We start from the raw sequence: 19,954 nt of genomic DNA, 5'->3' as shown, positions 1-19,954 counted from the left end.
CTTTGTAAAAAGTGCGACTAAGATCACAAAGTGAGCCCGTCTAAGTTTTGGGCCCGGGGGCCTAATGTCGCTACAGTCACAGTCACTACCTCTGCTAATGTCTTAGGTTTAAAGCGGTGCTGTGAACAAGAATCGATCCCGGTACCTCTTGATCACGAAGAGAGCGCTATACCACTAGACTACCGCGTCCGGCTGTATGAAGGCAGTATCATCAAATAAAAAAGATGTCATATAATTCAAACATATCTGATGAGCACAAGGTCTAATTTTTGAAAGAATTCCGTTATTTAAAATCTTTATGATAATGTAGGCCATAAATATTTTTTTCGCAAGAATTTATATAATTTCCCATAAAATGAATATATTTTCATTGAAACATTGTGGTCAATTTAGTAAAAAAAAATTCTGCAAAATTCTCAACTTCATTTATGCCCTATCACTTCCTCCAACTACTTGCAATTGGCCAATTACAGCCCATCTTGCCACGAAAAATTTTCAGGGTTGCAGATTTTTTTAAATGATGGCCAGACTGTTGTGGGTGCGAATCATTACCGCTACGTTTTCAAAATTGTCATTACCGCTACATATTCATTACCGCTACAAAAAGGTTACATTACCGCTACATTTAAAAGTATACATCACCGCTCAATGGCTTATGAATGTACAGATTGATTTAAAGTACTACATATACATGCAGAAGATATGTTTCGACTATAGCTACTCACCACGGGGAGGTGAAAGTAGGACTTAGAGCAAGATGGATTTTATTTTAATTCTTATTTAAAGTATATTTTATTTAATAAAACATTTTAAAAGTTTTGAAACCGAGCATTGTTCATGGATAAAACACACAGTCTTGCAATTTTTTTCTACACATCTCCACACTTTAGCGTCACTACATTGTGAGTGAATTATATTGAATACAACTCATATTCCGTGCCATTGCTGGCAGATTCGATATGTAGCGGTAATGAGAAGAAAAGATAAATAAGAAATATAACAAGAGGCCCATGGGCCACAGCGCTCACCTGAGTAACTTTGGCCTTGCTGTTTTTCACCTGATTTCTCCCCCCCCCTTCGTAGTACTTATTGTGCCCCCCCTACCCCCGAGGATCATGATTTGAACAATTTAGAATCTACACTACCCAAGAATGTTTCCGCATTAGTTTCAGCTTTTCTGGCCCAGTGGTTCTTGAGAAGAAGATTTTTACTACATATTTCAATGTATAACTTGGATTCCCTATTGTGGCCCCACCCTACCCCCGGGGGTCATGATTTGAACAATTTAGAATCTACACTACCCCAGCATGCTTTCAAATAAGTTTCAGCTTTTCTGGCCTAGTGGTTCTTAAGAAGAAGATTTTAAAATATTTTTACTATATATTTCAATGTAAAATTTGGATTCCCTATTGTGGCCCCACCCTACCCCGGGGGTCATGATTTGAACAATTTAGAATCTACACTACCCCAGGATGCTTCCAAATAAGTTTCAGCCTTTCTGGCCCAGTGGTTCTTGAGAAGAAGATTTTTAAAGATTTTAACTACATATTTCCATATAAAACTTGGATTCCGTATTGTGGCCCCACCCTACCCCCGGGGGTCATGATTTGAACAATTTAAAATCTACACTACCCCAGAATGCTTCCACGTAAGTTTCAGCTTCTCTGGCCCAGTGGTTCTTGAGAAGAAGATTTTTAAAGATTTTTACTACATATTTCTATGTAAAACTTGGATTCCCTATTGTGGCCACGCCCTACCCCCGGGGGTCATGATTTGAACAATTTAGAATCTACACTACCCCAGAATGCTTCCACGTAAGTTTCAACTTCTCTGGCCCAGTGGTTCTTGAGAAGAAGATTTTTTAATGACCCCACCCAATTTTTGTATTTTCTTGATTATCTCCCCTTTGAACGGAACTTGGCCCTTCATTTTAACAATTTAATCTCCCCTTTACCCAAGAATGCTTTGTACCAAGTTTGGTTAAAATTGGCCCAGTGGTTCTTGAGAAGAAGTCGAAAATGTGAAAAGTTTACAGACGGACGGACGGACGACGGACAACGGGTGATCAGAAAAGCTCACTTGAGCTTTCAGCTCAGGTGAGCTAAAAAAAAAAAATAGGACTGCGTCATTTAGAACTCTTATGATGAAAAAAAAGTATCTTGAAATGACAAAACCTAGGCAGAAGCTTCCTTAAAAAGTGAAATCTCAAGTTAGTTCAAATCATGGACATTGAGACTGAGATAGGCCAAACAATGGGTCCAAAGTGTTCCAAAGAAATGGTAAGGAAATACTTTTCAAAGTCATCTAAAAATTGATGGGGTTACATTCATAAATACATTTCATGTGGTACATATGGAATCAATTTTTAAACTAAGGGCATCATCCCCGATGAATACTTTCAGGCAAGTTAGGTTGAAAATTGCCAATTGCTTCATATTTGAAAATATTCAAAGTTGGCGGACGACATCATATATACGACAGAGAACAAAGTGGCCAAATTATTAATGAAATCTTGTGGCATTACAACCTATAAACGGTTATAAAACATCATTTAGAGTGGTTATTTTTTGATTAGTGAACGAAGTTTGAAGTTTTTTAAAATGCATTTCACGATATTGACTCACGTCGTTTTTGGTTTTATGCAGGGGCAGTTCTGATTAATTAAGATATTATCTTAAAGTAAATGCTCCTAGACATTTTTGTGGTCATGGATCGAAGATTTTAATCTTCGATACTCCATAGGGTATTTCACCATAATGAACATTAGAATTAAATTTATTATTTTCCAGGGATAACGGGGCCTGTAGCAATTGATGCGCTAGGAGACAGAATAGCTGATTTCGACATTTTTCATATGCAGGATACGGAATCGAGGAATTTCACGGTATTTTTCTACAGTTGTCGCAATGATAACATACATTTTGTGTAACTTAAAACTGAAATCGAGCGAAAATCAAATTAACAAATCTCCTACTCCTCTACACTAAGTATGTAATAAGATATCGGCAAGTTCATGTCAATTCGATTCCTAATTTAGTTCTTAATAGACCATTATTTACTAACCAAAAAAAGTTATTCGTTTATATCCAAAGTCCTGTCAAACTACTAATATACATTATAATATACATATTTTATGCACATCCTTTCCATTCATTCATGCGCTGATAATGAAATGCATTAATTTTGGCACGGTTGTCTGTCTAACATCAAATCATGTTCGGGCCATAAATATGGGACTCTCAATTTAAATAAATTCAAACGAGTATATATTGTTGCTAATTACCCCCCAAAACTGCATTGACATTGAACTAAAGATCATACATGTATCTCAAAGGTTAAAAATTATCAAGGTCATATAATTATAATCAACAATACATTAAAGTGAAAAGAGAGAGATCTAATTAAAAACATTTTACTCTTAAATCCTATCTATATCCTTTTCATAGTTAATAGGAACATTTCGTGGAGCTACCCAGAAGTATGTAAGGAACCCAAAGGTAGAGATCAACTGGCCAAACGGCATTCCACCGGATGTACCTCGCTGTGGTTTTCGCAATGACAAATGTATCGTTCAAGGTATGCTTACACTGTATGCAAAAGTATTTATTTTTGCAGGTTGATTATTGATCAATATGCATGCGAATAATGAATGAGATGAGATTCTGAAAGCTTTTATAAACAAAAATGTCTAAACTGTTAACAGGACCAATAAAAGATTGGTGACACCGATAAACAGAGACCGAGAGAAATGTTTCAAAATAATTTTTAAATGTAAACATAAGAATCATACTAAATGTAAATTTTTTGATTTTTTTAAATTGTTTTCAGAGCCAGCTGATATTCTTCTTCCGGTTTCACTGTCCTTTGCCGTATTTCTGGTTATTTCTGCTATTATTGGATACATAGTATTTAGGTAAAATAAATGAATACACAGGGGTGTTGTCTTTCTATATGACTGTCGCCATCAAAAGAAATCCAAAGCACTACTCTCCCTTTTTTATATCCGATTTCAGTCAAATTTGGTACATAAATGGATGACTCTAAGATACTTGATTCTATACATTTGCATTTCGTTTTTTTTATTTCAATGAATGGTGTTGTCATTGTTACTTAAAATATCAGTGTATATGAAATTCTTTTAAAACACTACTAGTAGTCTTCCTACAGGTTTATTTCGATAAAAACTCGTACACAATTAAAGAACATAATTATTTTGTTCAGTTTTGGCTTCAATTCCTACAAACGGCGTTGCTTTGGCTACTGAAAATAGAAAAATCTCTGAAATTCTTCATAATGTTTTCAGTTCTGATCTGTTGTTAATGTAATTAGATACATGAATACAATATATCAACGTACACAAGTCTTTTTGGTTTTTATATGAACAAACGGTGTTGCCATGATTACTAATATACATTTAGTTTAATGTGTGGAACTATTTCAAAATGCCACAATACTTCTGCAATTTGGATCCAATTTCATTAACACTTCGAATTTAAATAGACTATACCAAGGCTCATGATTCCATCCATAAATAAATTTAACATTTCGATGAATGGTCTTGCCATATAAAAAGAATAATCATTGGGAATCTTTCGAAAAAGCTACTTCTCCTAAAACTTTGGCTTGATTTCAATGAAACATAATACAAGTTTGGTTCATTAAATTTCAGGATACATATTCTGTAAATGTAAAACTATAAAAGATATTTCAAATAGATTTACAACTTTTCCGTCTTTTTTCACTATTTTACATACAAACCAGTGGAACTAAAGTATCAACAGGAAATTATTGTTTACTAGTATCTGTTTAATTGTTGTTGTTTTTTTAAATGAACTTTAGAATTGAAATGATATAAAAGTAAACTGTGTTTATAGAAATCAAATGAAAAGATTGCTATTAGATCTTCACATTTTCCTTCAGATAGTGTTTCAATGAAAACAAAAGGTAAATCCATTTTTGGCTGATCATCTCCTTCAAAATAATAATTTGTCACGCGGAGGAAGTAATTTTTTCGGATCGCTCAAAAATGCTATACTCACATAGCTTTGTCAATGATTCTAAAGGACTAATTGATACTAGGTTTCCTATTTGTACACTGATACTTCCTTACCAATGATAAACTGATAATATATTTATATTCAATTCTTATGATATGGGAGAAGACCACATGGACAATAAAGAAGATGACATTCCTTAATGAAAAAATAGAAATAAATAAATTTTAAATCATTTTTTTGTAGCTTGTTTATTTCATCCTTTTTTGGATCAATTCATATTAAACAAATCCACTCACACACAAAGAACCAACAAAGCATGGTTGAACTGAAAGTACTCAATTTATAGAGAGAGAAAACATTAATATGCAAGAAATCTAATTAATGGCTTTGCCAATTTGGATAAAAATTAGATCCATTAATCCGTTCATCTAAGATCAGTAGGAAGGTGATCTTAGGTTTTTATTTTCAAATATTCGGACCTCTTTACTACGTTCAGTGCTATATTTAGGGGTGGGGTGTATTTGAAAAAGATTGTCAACTTTTCTCTTTTTTATTTCCACAGTAACCTTTTTCTGTTAAGATCTATCTGTATTATATGGCGATTATTATACATTGTATGAGGGCATTAGTGGATTCTGAGATAAGTCATCTGACTTATGAAATGAATAGATATATTTTAATTTTTTTTTAATATCGACATTATAATATTGAATATACGTGTATTATTTCTTATAGATATGTACTTTTTTCATTTCTTTTTTTCAGAAAAATACGTCTGGATGCGGAGCTAGAAAAGAAAGTATTTCTTGTTAAGTATGACGAAATACAGTTAAAGAAAGGAGACCTTCAGGGTTCGTTCCTATCGAAATCGAGACTCTCGATCATTACAGAGCAATCTTCAAGGGTATGTCATTACTACTTATAGAGCACACACTCATCAAGATGTATACTTCAATTTTCTTGAAAAAAAAAATACAATATAAAAAGCATCAAAATTCAATACAATCCACTTGAGATCTTTGACCAGAATTAATAAGTTGCATTGTTCTTTTATTCTACAGGGAAGTGAAGGAGATATTCAGCAACTTTTTACTCAAGTCGGAATGTGCAGAGGTAACCTAGTAGCCATCCGGAAGCTGAAATTAAAAACTGTGGAACAAAGTAAAGAAGTTTTACGAGAGTTTCGAGAGGTATAATTTTGCCGTGGAAACTAAAGTTTTATTATGAGGGTTTTGTTTATTCGAGGAAGCATTGACGTCGTGTAAATAAAATAAGGCTTATTATAAAAGATTGATTGATTGTATTTTGTTTAACGTCCCTCTCGAGAATTTTTCACTCATATGGAGACGCCACCACTTGCCGGTGGAGAGCTGCAAATTTTGTCCTATACTCTGCACTTACGGCCATTGAGCAGTGAGGGATCTTTTTCGTGCCAGCACCTACTGCGACACGGGACCTCGGTTTATACGGTCTCATCCGAAGGACCGGTCTCCACGTCCCACAGTGGGATTCGAACCCGCGACGTAAGGATCAACTCCTTACTTCGCGACTCTAGAGCAAACGCTCTAACCACTGCGCCACGCGGGCGACCTTATTATAGAAGAGGTTTAGTGATAAAAGGATCAGAAGGTGTTGAAGAAAAAGTGGCAATTCTCATTACAGGAAATTCCTTCTGTTGTATTTTGATGACTGAATGTAAGCTGTATATATCTTTTTACCTCCGAAAAAAGCTCGTTCTACCATATATTCATTTTATTATTTATATCATAAAATACGGTCAAGGTTTCTATAGCATAATTATAACATCCCAGACAACTGTTTTTGAGATTCAGGGTTGATTCGTACTTTTTTCTCTCCCCTCCCCTATAATTCTAAAATTAAAAGCTTTTGGTAATATTAAGGGGGAAAAATAGCAATTTTACAAATAAAAAATCTATTTGCACAAGATTATTGGAATTAATTTGAATGTTGTTCGGTCTGACTTGCGCTGGAAACAATCGAAAAGAAATTGGAAAAATATTCTATAGCAAAACAACTTGAATTGCAGCTTATCTCCAACATTAATTTTCTGTTATAGCTTATGCGAAATCTTATTTCAACATCAATTTCCTTATATATATATATATATATATATATATATTACAAATTTTTAGATGAAGAACATTAAAACAAGCATTCTGAGAGTATTGCATTAGCAATACTAGTCCCCTACCGGTAGTGTAATCTGGTTCCCATCAAAATTTAAAATGTTGTAATTCCATCAAAAAAATTATTGAAGCGGAACGTAGCATAAACTTAATTTGTAACTCATCAAGATACACTTACATACCAAAAATCAGCTCAATATCTGCAAGCGTTTAGACAAAAAGTGCGGAAAACCCTTGAAAATTAAAAGGGCCGTAATTCCCCCAAAAATCAATGAAGCGGAACGAAATTCAAACTTGATCTGTAACTTATCAATATACACTCACATACCAAAAATCAGCTCAATATCTGTAAGCGTTAAGAAAAAAAATGCGGAAAACCAAGTGGGACAGACTGACAGACAGACAGACGGACCGACGGACAGACAGACAGACGGACAGACAGACTCCGAGGAAACCTATAGTCCCCCCCGGTTTCACCGGTAGGGGACTAATAATAGAGAAAAGATTCAGTTTCAAGAGTGTGGTTTGCATGATTGTTGAGAAACCCCTCCTTGAAACCTTTGCCATTTTCATTTCAATTTTCAAATTGCTGGTGGCAAGTGTGAACTTTATCAAATACTTTATTTATTATATATTTGTGCTCATTTTCTTTCTTTTTTTCTGAGAGTGCCTTTTAAGGAAAATAACCCAAAAAATGCAATAGTGATATGTACGATGTATAGACACATGTAGCAATACACAAAGTACTTATAACGTAAAACCTTTGAATTGCAACGAAAGTCTTGCTAGTGAATCATCTTCTAATATGACATTAGTATACATAAATGTCAGTGATTTGATGAGGTTATAGTTGATTGCTTAAATATCTATGAATTTCTAGATCATGTGTTGAATTTACACATCTGGTGTTTGTGACGTCAGTTTAACACCAAGAAAAATAGGCGTAAATGTGTATCTTCTTAACAAGATGGTGAAAAGAACTTGTCACGTCGACGCTTTCCTTTTTTAATAAACATCCAAAATGAGATTCATTATTCTGCTTCGTCATATCACTTTTAATCATACAGAATGCAACGTCTATTGTACAAAGGATGTTCATCTGCTCTTTTTAAATATCAGATTTAAACTACATGAGTGTAGTCCGTAGTGTCTTTGAAATGTAGAAATCCTTGAATAATTCATAAACCCAATACAGTGTATTGGGTTTTTTTCTGGTATGAAGGCTATGAACATTTTTCAATATACATTTTTCCTTCTCCTTCTTTGCCATGAATAATGTATTGTTTCCCCCTTGCTTTATTCACTACAGACAAGATACTATCTAGTAGAAGTAACGTTACATTTGTACACATGTATTGTTTGAAGGCATAATTCTAGAAACATTTTCTTTAGAAAAATAGGTATTTCTTCTTTTTCAATTGCAGTTTTGTATTTTATCTGATGTTGATTTACAAAATTAACATTGGTGTCTTTCTTTGCAGTTATATCATCTACAACATCCTAACATAGCAAGGTTCATTGGGGTTGTGATTGAGCCCGGTAACAATAACATTCTGATGGAGTACTGCCCCAGAGGAAGTTTGCAGGTAAACATAATCTGTATTATTATCGATAAAATAAACAAACCTGTTCTACAGTCTGACAATATTGGAGCCATTTGATTTAGATCGATTTATTTTAATACATCTAATATTCATTTTGGGAATTGTATTCATCGAAAAGTGCTTTTATCGAAATTGAATTATAAGCCGTCTCTCGCAAGAAAGATGAGACTTCTTAGGTTTGGCTTGTTTGCCTGTCTGTCAAAATCGTGTCCTGGACGTAACTTTCAACCCCTTTATTGTAACGGGTTCAAACTGTAAACTATTATTTTGACCTAAATGTGTGTCATAATCCAAAAAAAAGTCAAAGGTCAAATTCAGATCCCTGATCAGTGTGATGATAAAGTACATGAACCCTTACTCCTTAGATTAAAACAGTTTCAAACTTATTTTTCCACAGTCAAGAAATACTATTTAAGACTTAAAAACCGTAAGCTGCGCGCTTTTTCCTATAGTCCTCGAAAAGAAATTTACTTTCAAAGTAAGCATGGTCACTACAATGAGCTGAAAACTGTTTTAAAATGGTCTCTGCCAAGGAGATGAAAATGAGGACGTATCTAAAAAATTGCTGAGGAACCAATATGAAAAATATAGCTTGGATATCTGGAAAGAAAGGCCTTTCAATTGTACAGTATTCAGATGGATTAAGAAATCCAAAAATGGAAAAAGAGTACTACAAGATCGCGGTTGAACTGGTCGATCAAAATTTACAGGGACACCAAAAAGTATCGATTTTGTGAGCAACACGATATTTGTAAATTCTAGACTTACAGTGAAAGACGTTGGTAAGACGTTTAACATTTCAACATCACAGTTTATAGTTCTGTCAAAGGAAATATGAATCTAAAATCATAAAAAATCCTTACTGACAAAGAAACTTAGTGGGTTCCAGTAAATGTTCTACCAAACCTCTTTCTTTACTCCTCACTAAAATATTAACAGCAGTGAAGGAGAAACGTTAGATGTGCTGTACAACAATATATTCGAGAAGTGGTGAAAATCAGATGTGGATACTTAAAAAACTCCAAGGAACTTTAAGAAAATTTAAAATCACAAAACGTTTCCAAAATCAATACATCTAAACGTATGACTTTTCAACACATTATACAACCATTCCACACGATAAATTAAAGTTCAGGTTTTTTGACATCAAAGATAGTTGCTTTTTCAATTAAAAGGGAACCCGTAAATTTACTTACATTGTCATTGAGCATTTGCAAAATAATTTTTTTGAAAAACATTCTGATTATATATTTTACACACAAGTACTCCGTTGAAATTAAAAAGATGCTTGAGTTTCTGATTGACAATATCTATGTAGTTTTTGGAGATCAAGTCTTCCACGATCTGTCGGAATTCCCATGGGTACCGATTGCGCATCGTTATTAACAGACCTATTCTTGTATTCATATGAAGCAGAATTTGTACAAAAACTTATACATAAGAAGAAGAAAACACTTGCTGTGGCCCTCAACACAACATTTAAATATACTGACGACGTACATTGTATTAATAATTAACAATGGTTACAATGTACTTCCATTCATATGTCGACTCGATATATCCCAGTTAACTTGAAATAAAAGATACCACAGAATCTGACACATCTGTATCATATTTTGCTATTTTACTAGAACAAAACGTCAATGGTAACCTAACAACAAACTTTATGATAAACGTGATGACTTCAACTTTTAAATCGTCAACTTCCCTTATTTATGTAGCAATATACCCTTATCACCTGCATATGAAGTTTATGTCTCCCAGTTGATTCAGTACGCAAGAGCATGCTCTACGTACGATCAATTTGCAAAATAAGGCAAGCTTTTGACAAACAAGTTGATTAAACAAGGATACCAGCAGTCTTGTTTAAAATCAACATTTAGCAAGTTCTGTGGTCCATACAATGATATTGTCAGCAAATACAAATTATCATTAAGTTGAATGCTGACTGACGCGTTTCATACCAATTGTTAGGCCATTATTTGCACACTGAATAGTCCATGGATTTTCCGTTCGCCCGATCATAACAAGGAGCACAAGAAGGGTGTAACCGATCGACAGGGGATGCTTAATCCTCCATGACATCTGATCCTACCTCTGATGTTTTTAGAGGTCAATGTTTGCTCTGCTCCCGATTTGCATCAATGGAGTTTTGAGCTTGATTACTGTTCGTTATCTCCATATTTCATTCTATATCAGATGGGTGCCTTATTTTCTAAGAGAAAATTTGCGTTAAATGTGCCAATGGTCTATTTTAAAAAACTTTATTAAAGAAGAAGGTGTGATAAACTTGTATGATGGCTGTCAAAACATTGATGCACTTTTTATTGCACAGATGAAAGAACAATAATAAAAAATGTAAGCAGAGAGAAAGCTGTCGTCTTATTATTGCAATGAAGCCAGAGCTCCAAATATGTCTTATACAAGTTTTCTCTTTTATCAAAAGGCCTGATAATAAACGAACCTTCATCCAAATGAAGGACCATCTGTTAAAATTGTATTGAGGAAAGTTCAGCAGATTTTCTGTTAAGGAAGTCCAAATACCGGTCCCGGATTATTTTTCTTGTGTCTGACAACACTGCTGCAATTAAGCATAGATATGTAAAGGAAATATTCTAGTTCTCAGTTAAAAATAGTAAGAACTTTTTATTCCATAAACCCAAGAATTTACAATTTAGGTACATGGAGAGTGCTATTCAACAGTGTCTTTTGAACATTCCTAAAAAGAGTATGATAAGATCATGGATACAAAAACTTTAAAAATAAGTAAAGGTTAACAGGGAATACTCTGAGGGATAATAAATATGAAGAAACTTTTTTTGTGCTTTTCATACTTTTAGAACGCATTTTGAATTACTTATTGAACGACCCTCATGTCTTGATTCAAAGTCTTCAGGCAATAAGATATTTCATATATACTGGACATAACGTTGTAACCTTTAATTTGACGAAATTGGAATTTGAGCGTTGGTGTTGTTCATGACTTAAAAATGTAATGTATCAAGACTTTTCCTCAAAATCATGCCTTACTAATATTTTCAGGTTATCTAGTGATAGTCAGGGACGATTCTGTAGGAAAGAAACGTCTATTTAAGTTCAGTTTGCAAAAATTCAGGATGAATTTTATATAGAGATTTCATGTACACTGTGTAAAACATTTGAAAGTTGTCTATTATTCTCTGTTTTAATTGAATAAATCGATCTTTTGACACTGTAGGATATCATAGAAAACGATGACATTGACTTAGATTGGTCATTCCGATACTCCATTATATGGGACATCCTAAAAGTAAGTTACAATGATTTGATACTTTACTTAGAATACTTATTCTGATAATAACATGAAACAACCTTCAGGTAAGATTATTATGAATATTTCATTAGAATAGTATCTTCAAATCAAAAAATTAGTTTGCAGAACACTGATGAAAGCAATTTTTCAAACATTCAGATGCTTTCTGAGACTGGTGAATTAAATTTATTTCAAAATATTTATGCTAGTACACTACTTTCTTTGTCAATATAATGTCAACAATTTTCAATAGGGACTGGAGTATATTCATTCAAGCCCAATTCGTTACCATGGACGCCTAAGTGGAACTAACTGCGTCATTGACAGCAGGTTTATGTTGAAGCTGACAGACTTTGGTCTGAATTCTATTTATGATTTGGAAAGGCGCGAACAACTCCAGGATAAGGCATCATTTAACATGAACAGTGGGTACCAAATGGATGTTACACATATATTATTATACATATTTCTCATACATGTATGTACAATACACAACTTGGAATGTTTTCTATAAATTGATATACAATGTATGTATACACAAGAGCTTGCCAAAATATTCTTTTTATTCTTTAAAACTCTATTTAGCCTAAGTATTTGTAGCATATACTAGCTCTAAAAGCCCTAAATTGTTTTATTTCTTATTTCATTTTCATAGACCTTACTAGATATCATTGTGTCAATGCATACTTTGAACTTGAAGATTGATTTGACCTTGGTCATCCTTACTGCTACTCCTTTACATGGGAAATTATATCGATGAAGCTGAAGTAAAGTTAGTGGGGGAGGGAGGTATTAATTCTTTTCACCCAAAAATAATTCAAATCAAGTTTAGATTTGATTTGTATGGTGGCATATTTCTGCCCTCCCCCCCCCCCCCCTACACTTTTCAGATAATTATGTGGACTATGTCCAGTCAGATAATTATGTTGACTTGTCAGATATTTTTGTTAACTTATCACTTATTCACGTGTTTAAAAATTCAACATGAAAATGTGTCTATGCCTAGTTTAGGCCATCATTTGATAACATGTTTTTCTGGCAAGTCGACATAAGTATCTGATAAGTCAACATAAAGCCCTGAAGAGTCTGACAACTCGATATAACATCTGACAAACCGACTTGTCAGAAAATTATGTCGACTTGTCAGAAAATTATGTCGACTTGTCAGATATTATGGAGACAAGTAGTTTTAACATGCTGTAATAACAAGATACTGAAATCCTAGTCGTGATGATTTTTTATATGACAAGTCGACGTAATTATCTGACAAGTTGACATAAATATCTGACAAGTCAAGATAAACATCTGACAAGTTGACATAAAGATCTGAGAAATGTTGGCAGAAATATGCCACCACATATTTGAATGCATTTTATTATGTATTTAGCTGCAGAACTGTAGCTCTATTGTTGAGAAAATTCGTACAGACAAACCAGAGAGCTTACCAGATCCAAGCATTGTAAAAATCTTCTATTTACGTTTTTTTTTTTTTTTTTTTTTTTTGGTCACTCGCTTCAGGTATTTTTTATTGTATTATATGAGACCCCCCCCCCCCCAGCTTAAAGGATGATATCCGTTAATTAACCATATATTTTGCTCCTATTTCTGATACTTTATTTACCTTAAAGCTATAAAACGGTTCTTAATAACCCTTTGTGGCCTTGTAGTGTCAGTTTCATAAAATTGGCATTTCGACGTCCATGTTGGAGTATAGTCGTTTGCTAAAGAAAATACACAGGCCGAGAAAATCTAACTAAATATTATTGGGAGGTCAAAAATCATCTATATTGTCTGTAATAGAAGACAATTTGCATATACATTTCTAAAAATAAGGAATAAACTATATAAATTTGGGTCCGTTATTTCAGCTTGACTCCAATGTGGACGTGAATTGGAATTCAAATCTTTATTAAAACTGACATTCCAAGGCCACATAGAATTTTTTGAAACCGTTGAAAGGTAAATTAAGTAACAGTGATTAGGAGTAAAAATATATATTGTACTTTCATGTAAATTAGTTGAATCTGATTCATCGAGAAACATTTGTTAAAAAACACTATTACACTATCATATTACTGAATAACGAAGCCACGCCCTCCAGCGTAGCAACAGTCAACATTGCTTGACGACGGGTGACATTCCAGAAAATATTGACTGCGCAGAATTTATGCGCGCAAGGTTTAATGTAATATGTATTTGTTTGTATGTTGTTTAACGTCCCTCTCGAGAATTTTTCACTCATATAGATACGCCACCATTTGCCGGTGGAGAGCTGCAAATTTTGTCCTATATTCGGCACTTACGGCCATTGAGCAGTGAGGGATCTTTTTCGTGCCAGCGCCTACTGCGACACGGGACCTCGGTTTATACGGCCTCATCCGAAGGACCGGTCTCCACGTCCCACAGTGGGATTCGAACCCGAGACATAAGGATCAACTCCTTACGTCGCGACTCTAGAGCAGACGCTCTAACCACTGCGCCACGCGGGAGACAATATGTATTTGTATAAGACATTCGGTATAATATAATAAATATTGCATGCAGTTGAGTGTAACATTGAAAATTTTCACCCCTCGAAAACCTTTGTCAACATCGGCTGCGCCTCGGCTTACAATGGGTTTTTTTTTGGGGGGGGGAGGGGGGGGTGAAAATTAACTCAACTACATGCAAAATTATATAATGGTTAATTAATAGATACTATGCTTTTGTTGGGGGAATGCATACCCAAACCAAGAGACAAAAAAAGCGCTGCCGTAAATTGAAGATTTTTAACATACTTGGATCTGTAGCTCTCTGTTTGTTTGTCCGAATTTTCTCAACCACAGAGTTACGGTTCTGCAGCTTAATATGTAATAAAAAATATATGGAGTAGGCAGCAGGCTCTGTCTGTATGAGACCTATATATGAACCAAGTTTAAGGTTGTTCCTGGCCTCAAAATAAGATATGAGAAATAGTCACTAACAGACTTGATCTAAAAGTTAGAATCTTAAGACATGCCCATCTCTTACTAACAGACACTCTATAGGTAAAAATGGACACGTAAATAATTAATTATTCTACAGATAACTGCATGTGGTATATTACCAGATTTGATCTTAAAGTTGGAATCTTAAGATATATCCATCTCTTACTAACAGACACTCTATAGTTAAAAATAATTACGTATATAAATAATTATTCTACAGACAATTGCAAGTAATATATTACCAGATTTGATCTTAAAGTTAGAATCCATCTTTTACCAAGACACTCTACAGATGAAAATGGATACGTAAATGGATACGTAAATAATTAATTATTCTAAAGACAGTTGTGGGTTATTTATTATACTATATAGATTTGATCTTAAAGTTAGTATCTTAAGATATATCCATCACTTACCACCAGACACTCCATAGACGAACTAGCAGTTAAAACGGATACGAAAAAAATAATTATTCTATAAACAATTGAAGCGATTTCTTGAAAGATCAAGTTAGACTTTCACTTCTAAGAAAAGAAAATCTTTGTTCCAAGTACTGCACATACATTTTCAACAGACACTCTTCGGATCAAGTACCAAAAATTATAATGGAGAGAGAAAAAATTTTCCCTTCTGACTTAAAGAGCGGAAAAAGAGCATTCAAGTCGCTTTCATGTAAATTGTTTGTACAATTTTAAAGAATGAGTGAAACAAAGCCAAAAGGGAACTTTATCATGAAATAAATATACCCTGGATAAGGAATTTACAATATGTTCTTAATTGATCTTGACCAAAACTTAAACGAAATCACGGCTTATTGACCATAAATATGTATTCAATGCAATGTCTAGCAATTTCTTGGTAACAAAAATGACAACCGGAGGAAGGAGTACGTTCCCACTAAACTATAAATATTTTGGCAGCATTTTCATCTTAATATCTGTGTAGAATATGCTTTTCAGAGTTTTCTAATATGACTTATTTTTGATAGAACTTCTGTGGACTGCTCCAGAGTTGCTTAGACAACTCTTCAATCAAACTAAAGATATCAACTACCAAAAGGCAGATATATACAGTTTTGGTATCACTCTTCAAGAAATAGTAGTTCGTGGTGCTCCATTCGAAGGTTGTGACCTGACTTCAGCAGGTATAATTTTTTGAGAGACTTCCCTCTGGATGTTTTTTTTTATTCTCTGGTCCATTTGCAATGTGCTTGAAGAAAAATATGGTTTCCCAGTAGATTTATTTTAATCAGGTCTGTAGTGGTTTTGATTTGATGAATGACAAAAAGTTTTATCACTTTTTGTTTTGAAATTCTTTTCATGAAATACAGAAATAATAGAGAGGGTGATGGATACACCAGGTACCCTGGGACCTTTCAGGCCAAATGTGTCCCAAATGGACTGTAGTCTCGAAATTAGGACTTTATTACAACATTGCTGGTCAGAGACTCCTGATGAACGACCTAATTTAAACGATATTTTCTTTTCCCTTAAGAAAATGAATGTGTAAGTTATTTTCAAACTGTTCGGTGATACATGTATATTGCTTAAAGTCTGATCAGTTTTTTTAACAATTTTTTTTCGGAGTATTAGCTTTTTTAATCTTTTTCAAAGGTTTTGCTCATCTTTTTCATTACATGCTAATAGACATCAAAAAGGAAATATCATGGATAACCTAATGAGAAGGATGGAACAATACGCCAATAATCTAGAGAGCATTGTAACAGAAAGAACCAAGGCATACATCGAAGAAAAACGGAAAGCTGAGGATCTTCTTTGTAGGCTGTTACCCCCGTGAGTTGAAAAAGACCTTAAACATGAAGATCTATCATAAATCAGTAGTCAAAAAATATTGTAAAAGACAGTCATATGTACTAGTAAGTAAGAGCAGAATCAGTAGTGTTGCATCTTCTTTGCAACATAAATTAGCATTTGAAATTCAATTACACTGTTACGTGTTTGATTGGATTCTTCCCAGTGCAGATCTAGTTTTCATCTAAAATTACTGAGTCATTAATTGGGAAAAAAGTAAATTCTTCATTAGATGAGTATTTAGGGCGCAAAAGTGGTATTTCCCTATGGATTGGATTATAGTGAGTTTCAATTAATATTTTTAATGAAGAACAAATGCCTTCATGTTTACTGTATTTTTTTACCCAGGTGCAATACTCTACCATTTGGTGGAACTTAAAGTTTACTCTACACAATTAATGGATTCTATTTTACCTTTTCCATTCTTCCTGTTGTACGGTAATTCTTCCTTTTTTTTCTTGCCAAGTGCTGAGTTGTTCGCAATCGACTGTTACTCCAATAATACCTGCTTATACGTTATTTGGCAAGTCCATCTCGGTGGCTAATCCTAAGGGTAGTTCAGTTATGCTACGTATCATTAGTTCTGCATTGCCCTTGACGCCTATGGACATATAATTCATTTCCTATTAGGTCAGTAGCCAAACAGCTTGAGTCTGGGAACAGCGTTGATCCAGAAACGTTTGAAATGGTGACCATTTACTTCAGTGACATTGTAGGGTTCACGACCTTAGCCTCACGTAGTACACCATTAGAGGTAAGATTGACCAACATTATACTCGCATAATAGTTCATCAAAGGTAGAAAGGATAAGCAACATCATTTCTTTATAAGTCTTCAAATGGCATTTAAAATATTACATTTGTCTAAATTTATGAATTTTTTTATTTTTATTTTTTTTTAAACGAGGCAAACATTTAACCAACAAGTTGATGAAACAAGGATATCAACAGTCTCGTTTGAAGTCATCATCAAGTTCTATGGTCGATAAATGACCTTATCAGCAAATGCAATCTATCATTAGGTCAAATGCTGACTGACGTTTTTCATACTAATTGTTAGGCCATTTTTACACACTGAAATTTCTACGGATTTTCCCCTTTACCCGATCATGAAAAGGAACACACGGCGGGTTTGACTGGTCAACAGGGGATGCTTACTCCTCCATGGCACCTAATCCGCCCCTGATGTTTTTGGAGGTCCGTGTTTGCTCTGCTCCCGATTTGTATTGGTTTAAATGGACTATGAGCGGAAATACTGATCATTATCTGTATATTTCATTATTTAAAACCATATATTTTAATAAAGTTTTTCAATAAGATATTCTTGCCAGAAATAATTATGATTAACTTTATATTTTTCTAGGTTGTCGCCATGTTGAATGGTTTATACACATGTTTCGACACGATAATCAATCATTTTGACGTCTATAAGGTACGTTTTGTTAAAAAAAAATCTAATTTAAACCCTTTTTTACCAATTACTTTTTAAAGGATTGAATTACTCATCAACAGGTAGAAACAATAGGGGATGCGTATATGGTTGTATCAGGACTTCCGGTCAGAAATGGACAAAAGCATGCTATGGAAATCGCCAACATGTCACTGAGCATTCTGAAAGCTGTTCAAGAATTCAAAATCAAACATATACCAGAAGAAAAGTTAATGATTAGAATCGGTATACATTCTGGTAAGGACTTCTGTTAGACAAACCTCTCAGACAACCTTAATATGTCTAACAAATTATTTTTGAGAAAATGGGTTAGGACTTTTGAGTTTTTGAATGTTTTATAAATTTAAACTAATATGATGTTCAAGAAAAAATGAATTTAAAGATCAAATTTTGCTGTTAGTTATTTTATACAAGAAGCTAATCTGAACCTTCTTTGATGTATTTGACTGTTAACATTTGGGATAGTGCATAATTTTCTAAGCATGAGGAAGTAGTTAATTACTAAAGTTAATGAGAAAATCCCCTCATTACAGTTTATGACAAGAGAAAATATCTATATTCTGAATGCATCTTTTATCTAATTCTTTATAGTTACTAAATAACACTTGGAATTAGTGATTGACATATGAAAGCCATATACGTCAATTACGAGATACTTTAATGGGATAATTATTAATGGATGGGTATTCGTTGTGACTTGGTCCTCTATAAAAATGAGTTATTTCCTTTTAGTATTTCTAATTATGAAATTGTTTTTATAGCAGGCTTTCTTATACTCACTGCAGACAAAATTACGAGAAAGCATATATACAGAGAGCATCACCTTGTCATGAATAATATGGACATAATCATTGGCCTAAAGAATTTTGTTACTCATAATAGATATAAATATATCATTCAGTTAATAGATTTGTAATTTATCATGAACCAATTCAAGTTTTGTTATGTTTTGTTTTGGGTTTTTTTGTCCCCCGCTTTCGCGAAAGCGAGGGGACATTAAATTTCATTCATCTGTCAGTCTGTCACAGAAACTTTAACCTTGGTTTTAACTTTTAAATGAGAAAAGATAGAGCTTTAATATTTCACATGTCCATTATCTGTGACAAGACCTTTCCAAACATACTATGATTTTTTTTACACTTTGACCTACTTCTTAAAAAATTAACTTTACTTTTACCTAATCTAATTAAAATTAGATCTTTGATCCGCTCCAACTAGATCGCCATCCTTGATCATAACTATTTAATGAGAAGAAATAGGCATTTTATATTTCTAATGTACATAACCTGTGATAAGACCTTTCTAAACATACTATGATTTTTTGACACCTTGACCTTGAGGTTTGACCTACTTTTCAAAAATTTAACATTGGATATAACTTTTGAATGAGAGATGATAGGACTTTCATATTTGACAAGTGTATTACCTGTGACAAGAAGTTTTCGATTGTGCTATGATATTTGACCCAGTTACCTTGACGTTCAAGTTTAACCTAATTTTCCAATATTTTAACATTGTTGATAACTTCTGAAGGAAAGAAGATAGGGCATTCTTATTTCACATCTGCATTATCTGTGACAATCGTTAACAAATGTACTGTGATTTTAGCCCCTGACCTTGACCGTGAAGTTTGACCTAATTTTCAAAATTTTTAACATTGCCGGTCACTTTTGAATGAGAGAAGATAG

At 33.7% G+C, this 19,954-nt stretch overlaps 1 protein-coding gene across 1 annotated transcript in view; it reads left to right on the top strand.

The window, feature by feature from the left end:
* LOC133204903 (atrial natriuretic peptide receptor 1-like) overlaps window positions 1-19,954 on the top strand; it is a 39,487-nt gene that overhangs the window by 17,307 nt on the left and 2,226 nt on the right. The window contains exons 6-19 of the mRNA XM_061340646.1: window positions 2,790-2,884; window positions 3,447-3,576; window positions 3,829-3,913; window positions 5,763-5,901; window positions 6,059-6,187; window positions 8,626-8,730; window positions 11,966-12,037; window positions 12,294-12,465; window positions 15,995-16,150; window positions 16,337-16,511; window positions 16,653-16,799; window positions 17,448-17,571; window positions 18,180-18,248; window positions 18,329-18,503. Of these exons, the coding sequence (XP_061196630.1) occupies window positions 2,790-2,884; window positions 3,447-3,576; window positions 3,829-3,913; window positions 5,763-5,901; window positions 6,059-6,187; window positions 8,626-8,730; window positions 11,966-12,037; window positions 12,294-12,465; window positions 15,995-16,150; window positions 16,337-16,511; window positions 16,653-16,799; window positions 17,448-17,571; window positions 18,180-18,248; window positions 18,329-18,503 (1,773 nt within the window). The remainder of the gene's footprint in view (window positions 1-2,789; window positions 2,885-3,446; window positions 3,577-3,828; window positions 3,914-5,762; window positions 5,902-6,058; window positions 6,188-8,625; window positions 8,731-11,965; window positions 12,038-12,293; window positions 12,466-15,994; window positions 16,151-16,336; window positions 16,512-16,652; window positions 16,800-17,447; window positions 17,572-18,179; window positions 18,249-18,328; window positions 18,504-19,954) is intronic.

This window comes from Saccostrea echinata, unplaced genomic scaffold (assembly GCF_033153115.1).
Source record: "Saccostrea echinata isolate AGI-Se365-2 ecotype Australia unplaced genomic scaffold, CSIRO_AGI_Sech_v1 ptg000054l, whole genome shotgun sequence".
In the NCBI taxonomy this organism is placed as follows: Eukaryota; Metazoa; Mollusca; class Bivalvia; order Ostreida; family Ostreidae; genus Saccostrea; species Saccostrea echinata.
Note: the sequence above shows the minus strand (reverse complement) of the source record. Positions and strands in the feature narration are given on the sequence as shown.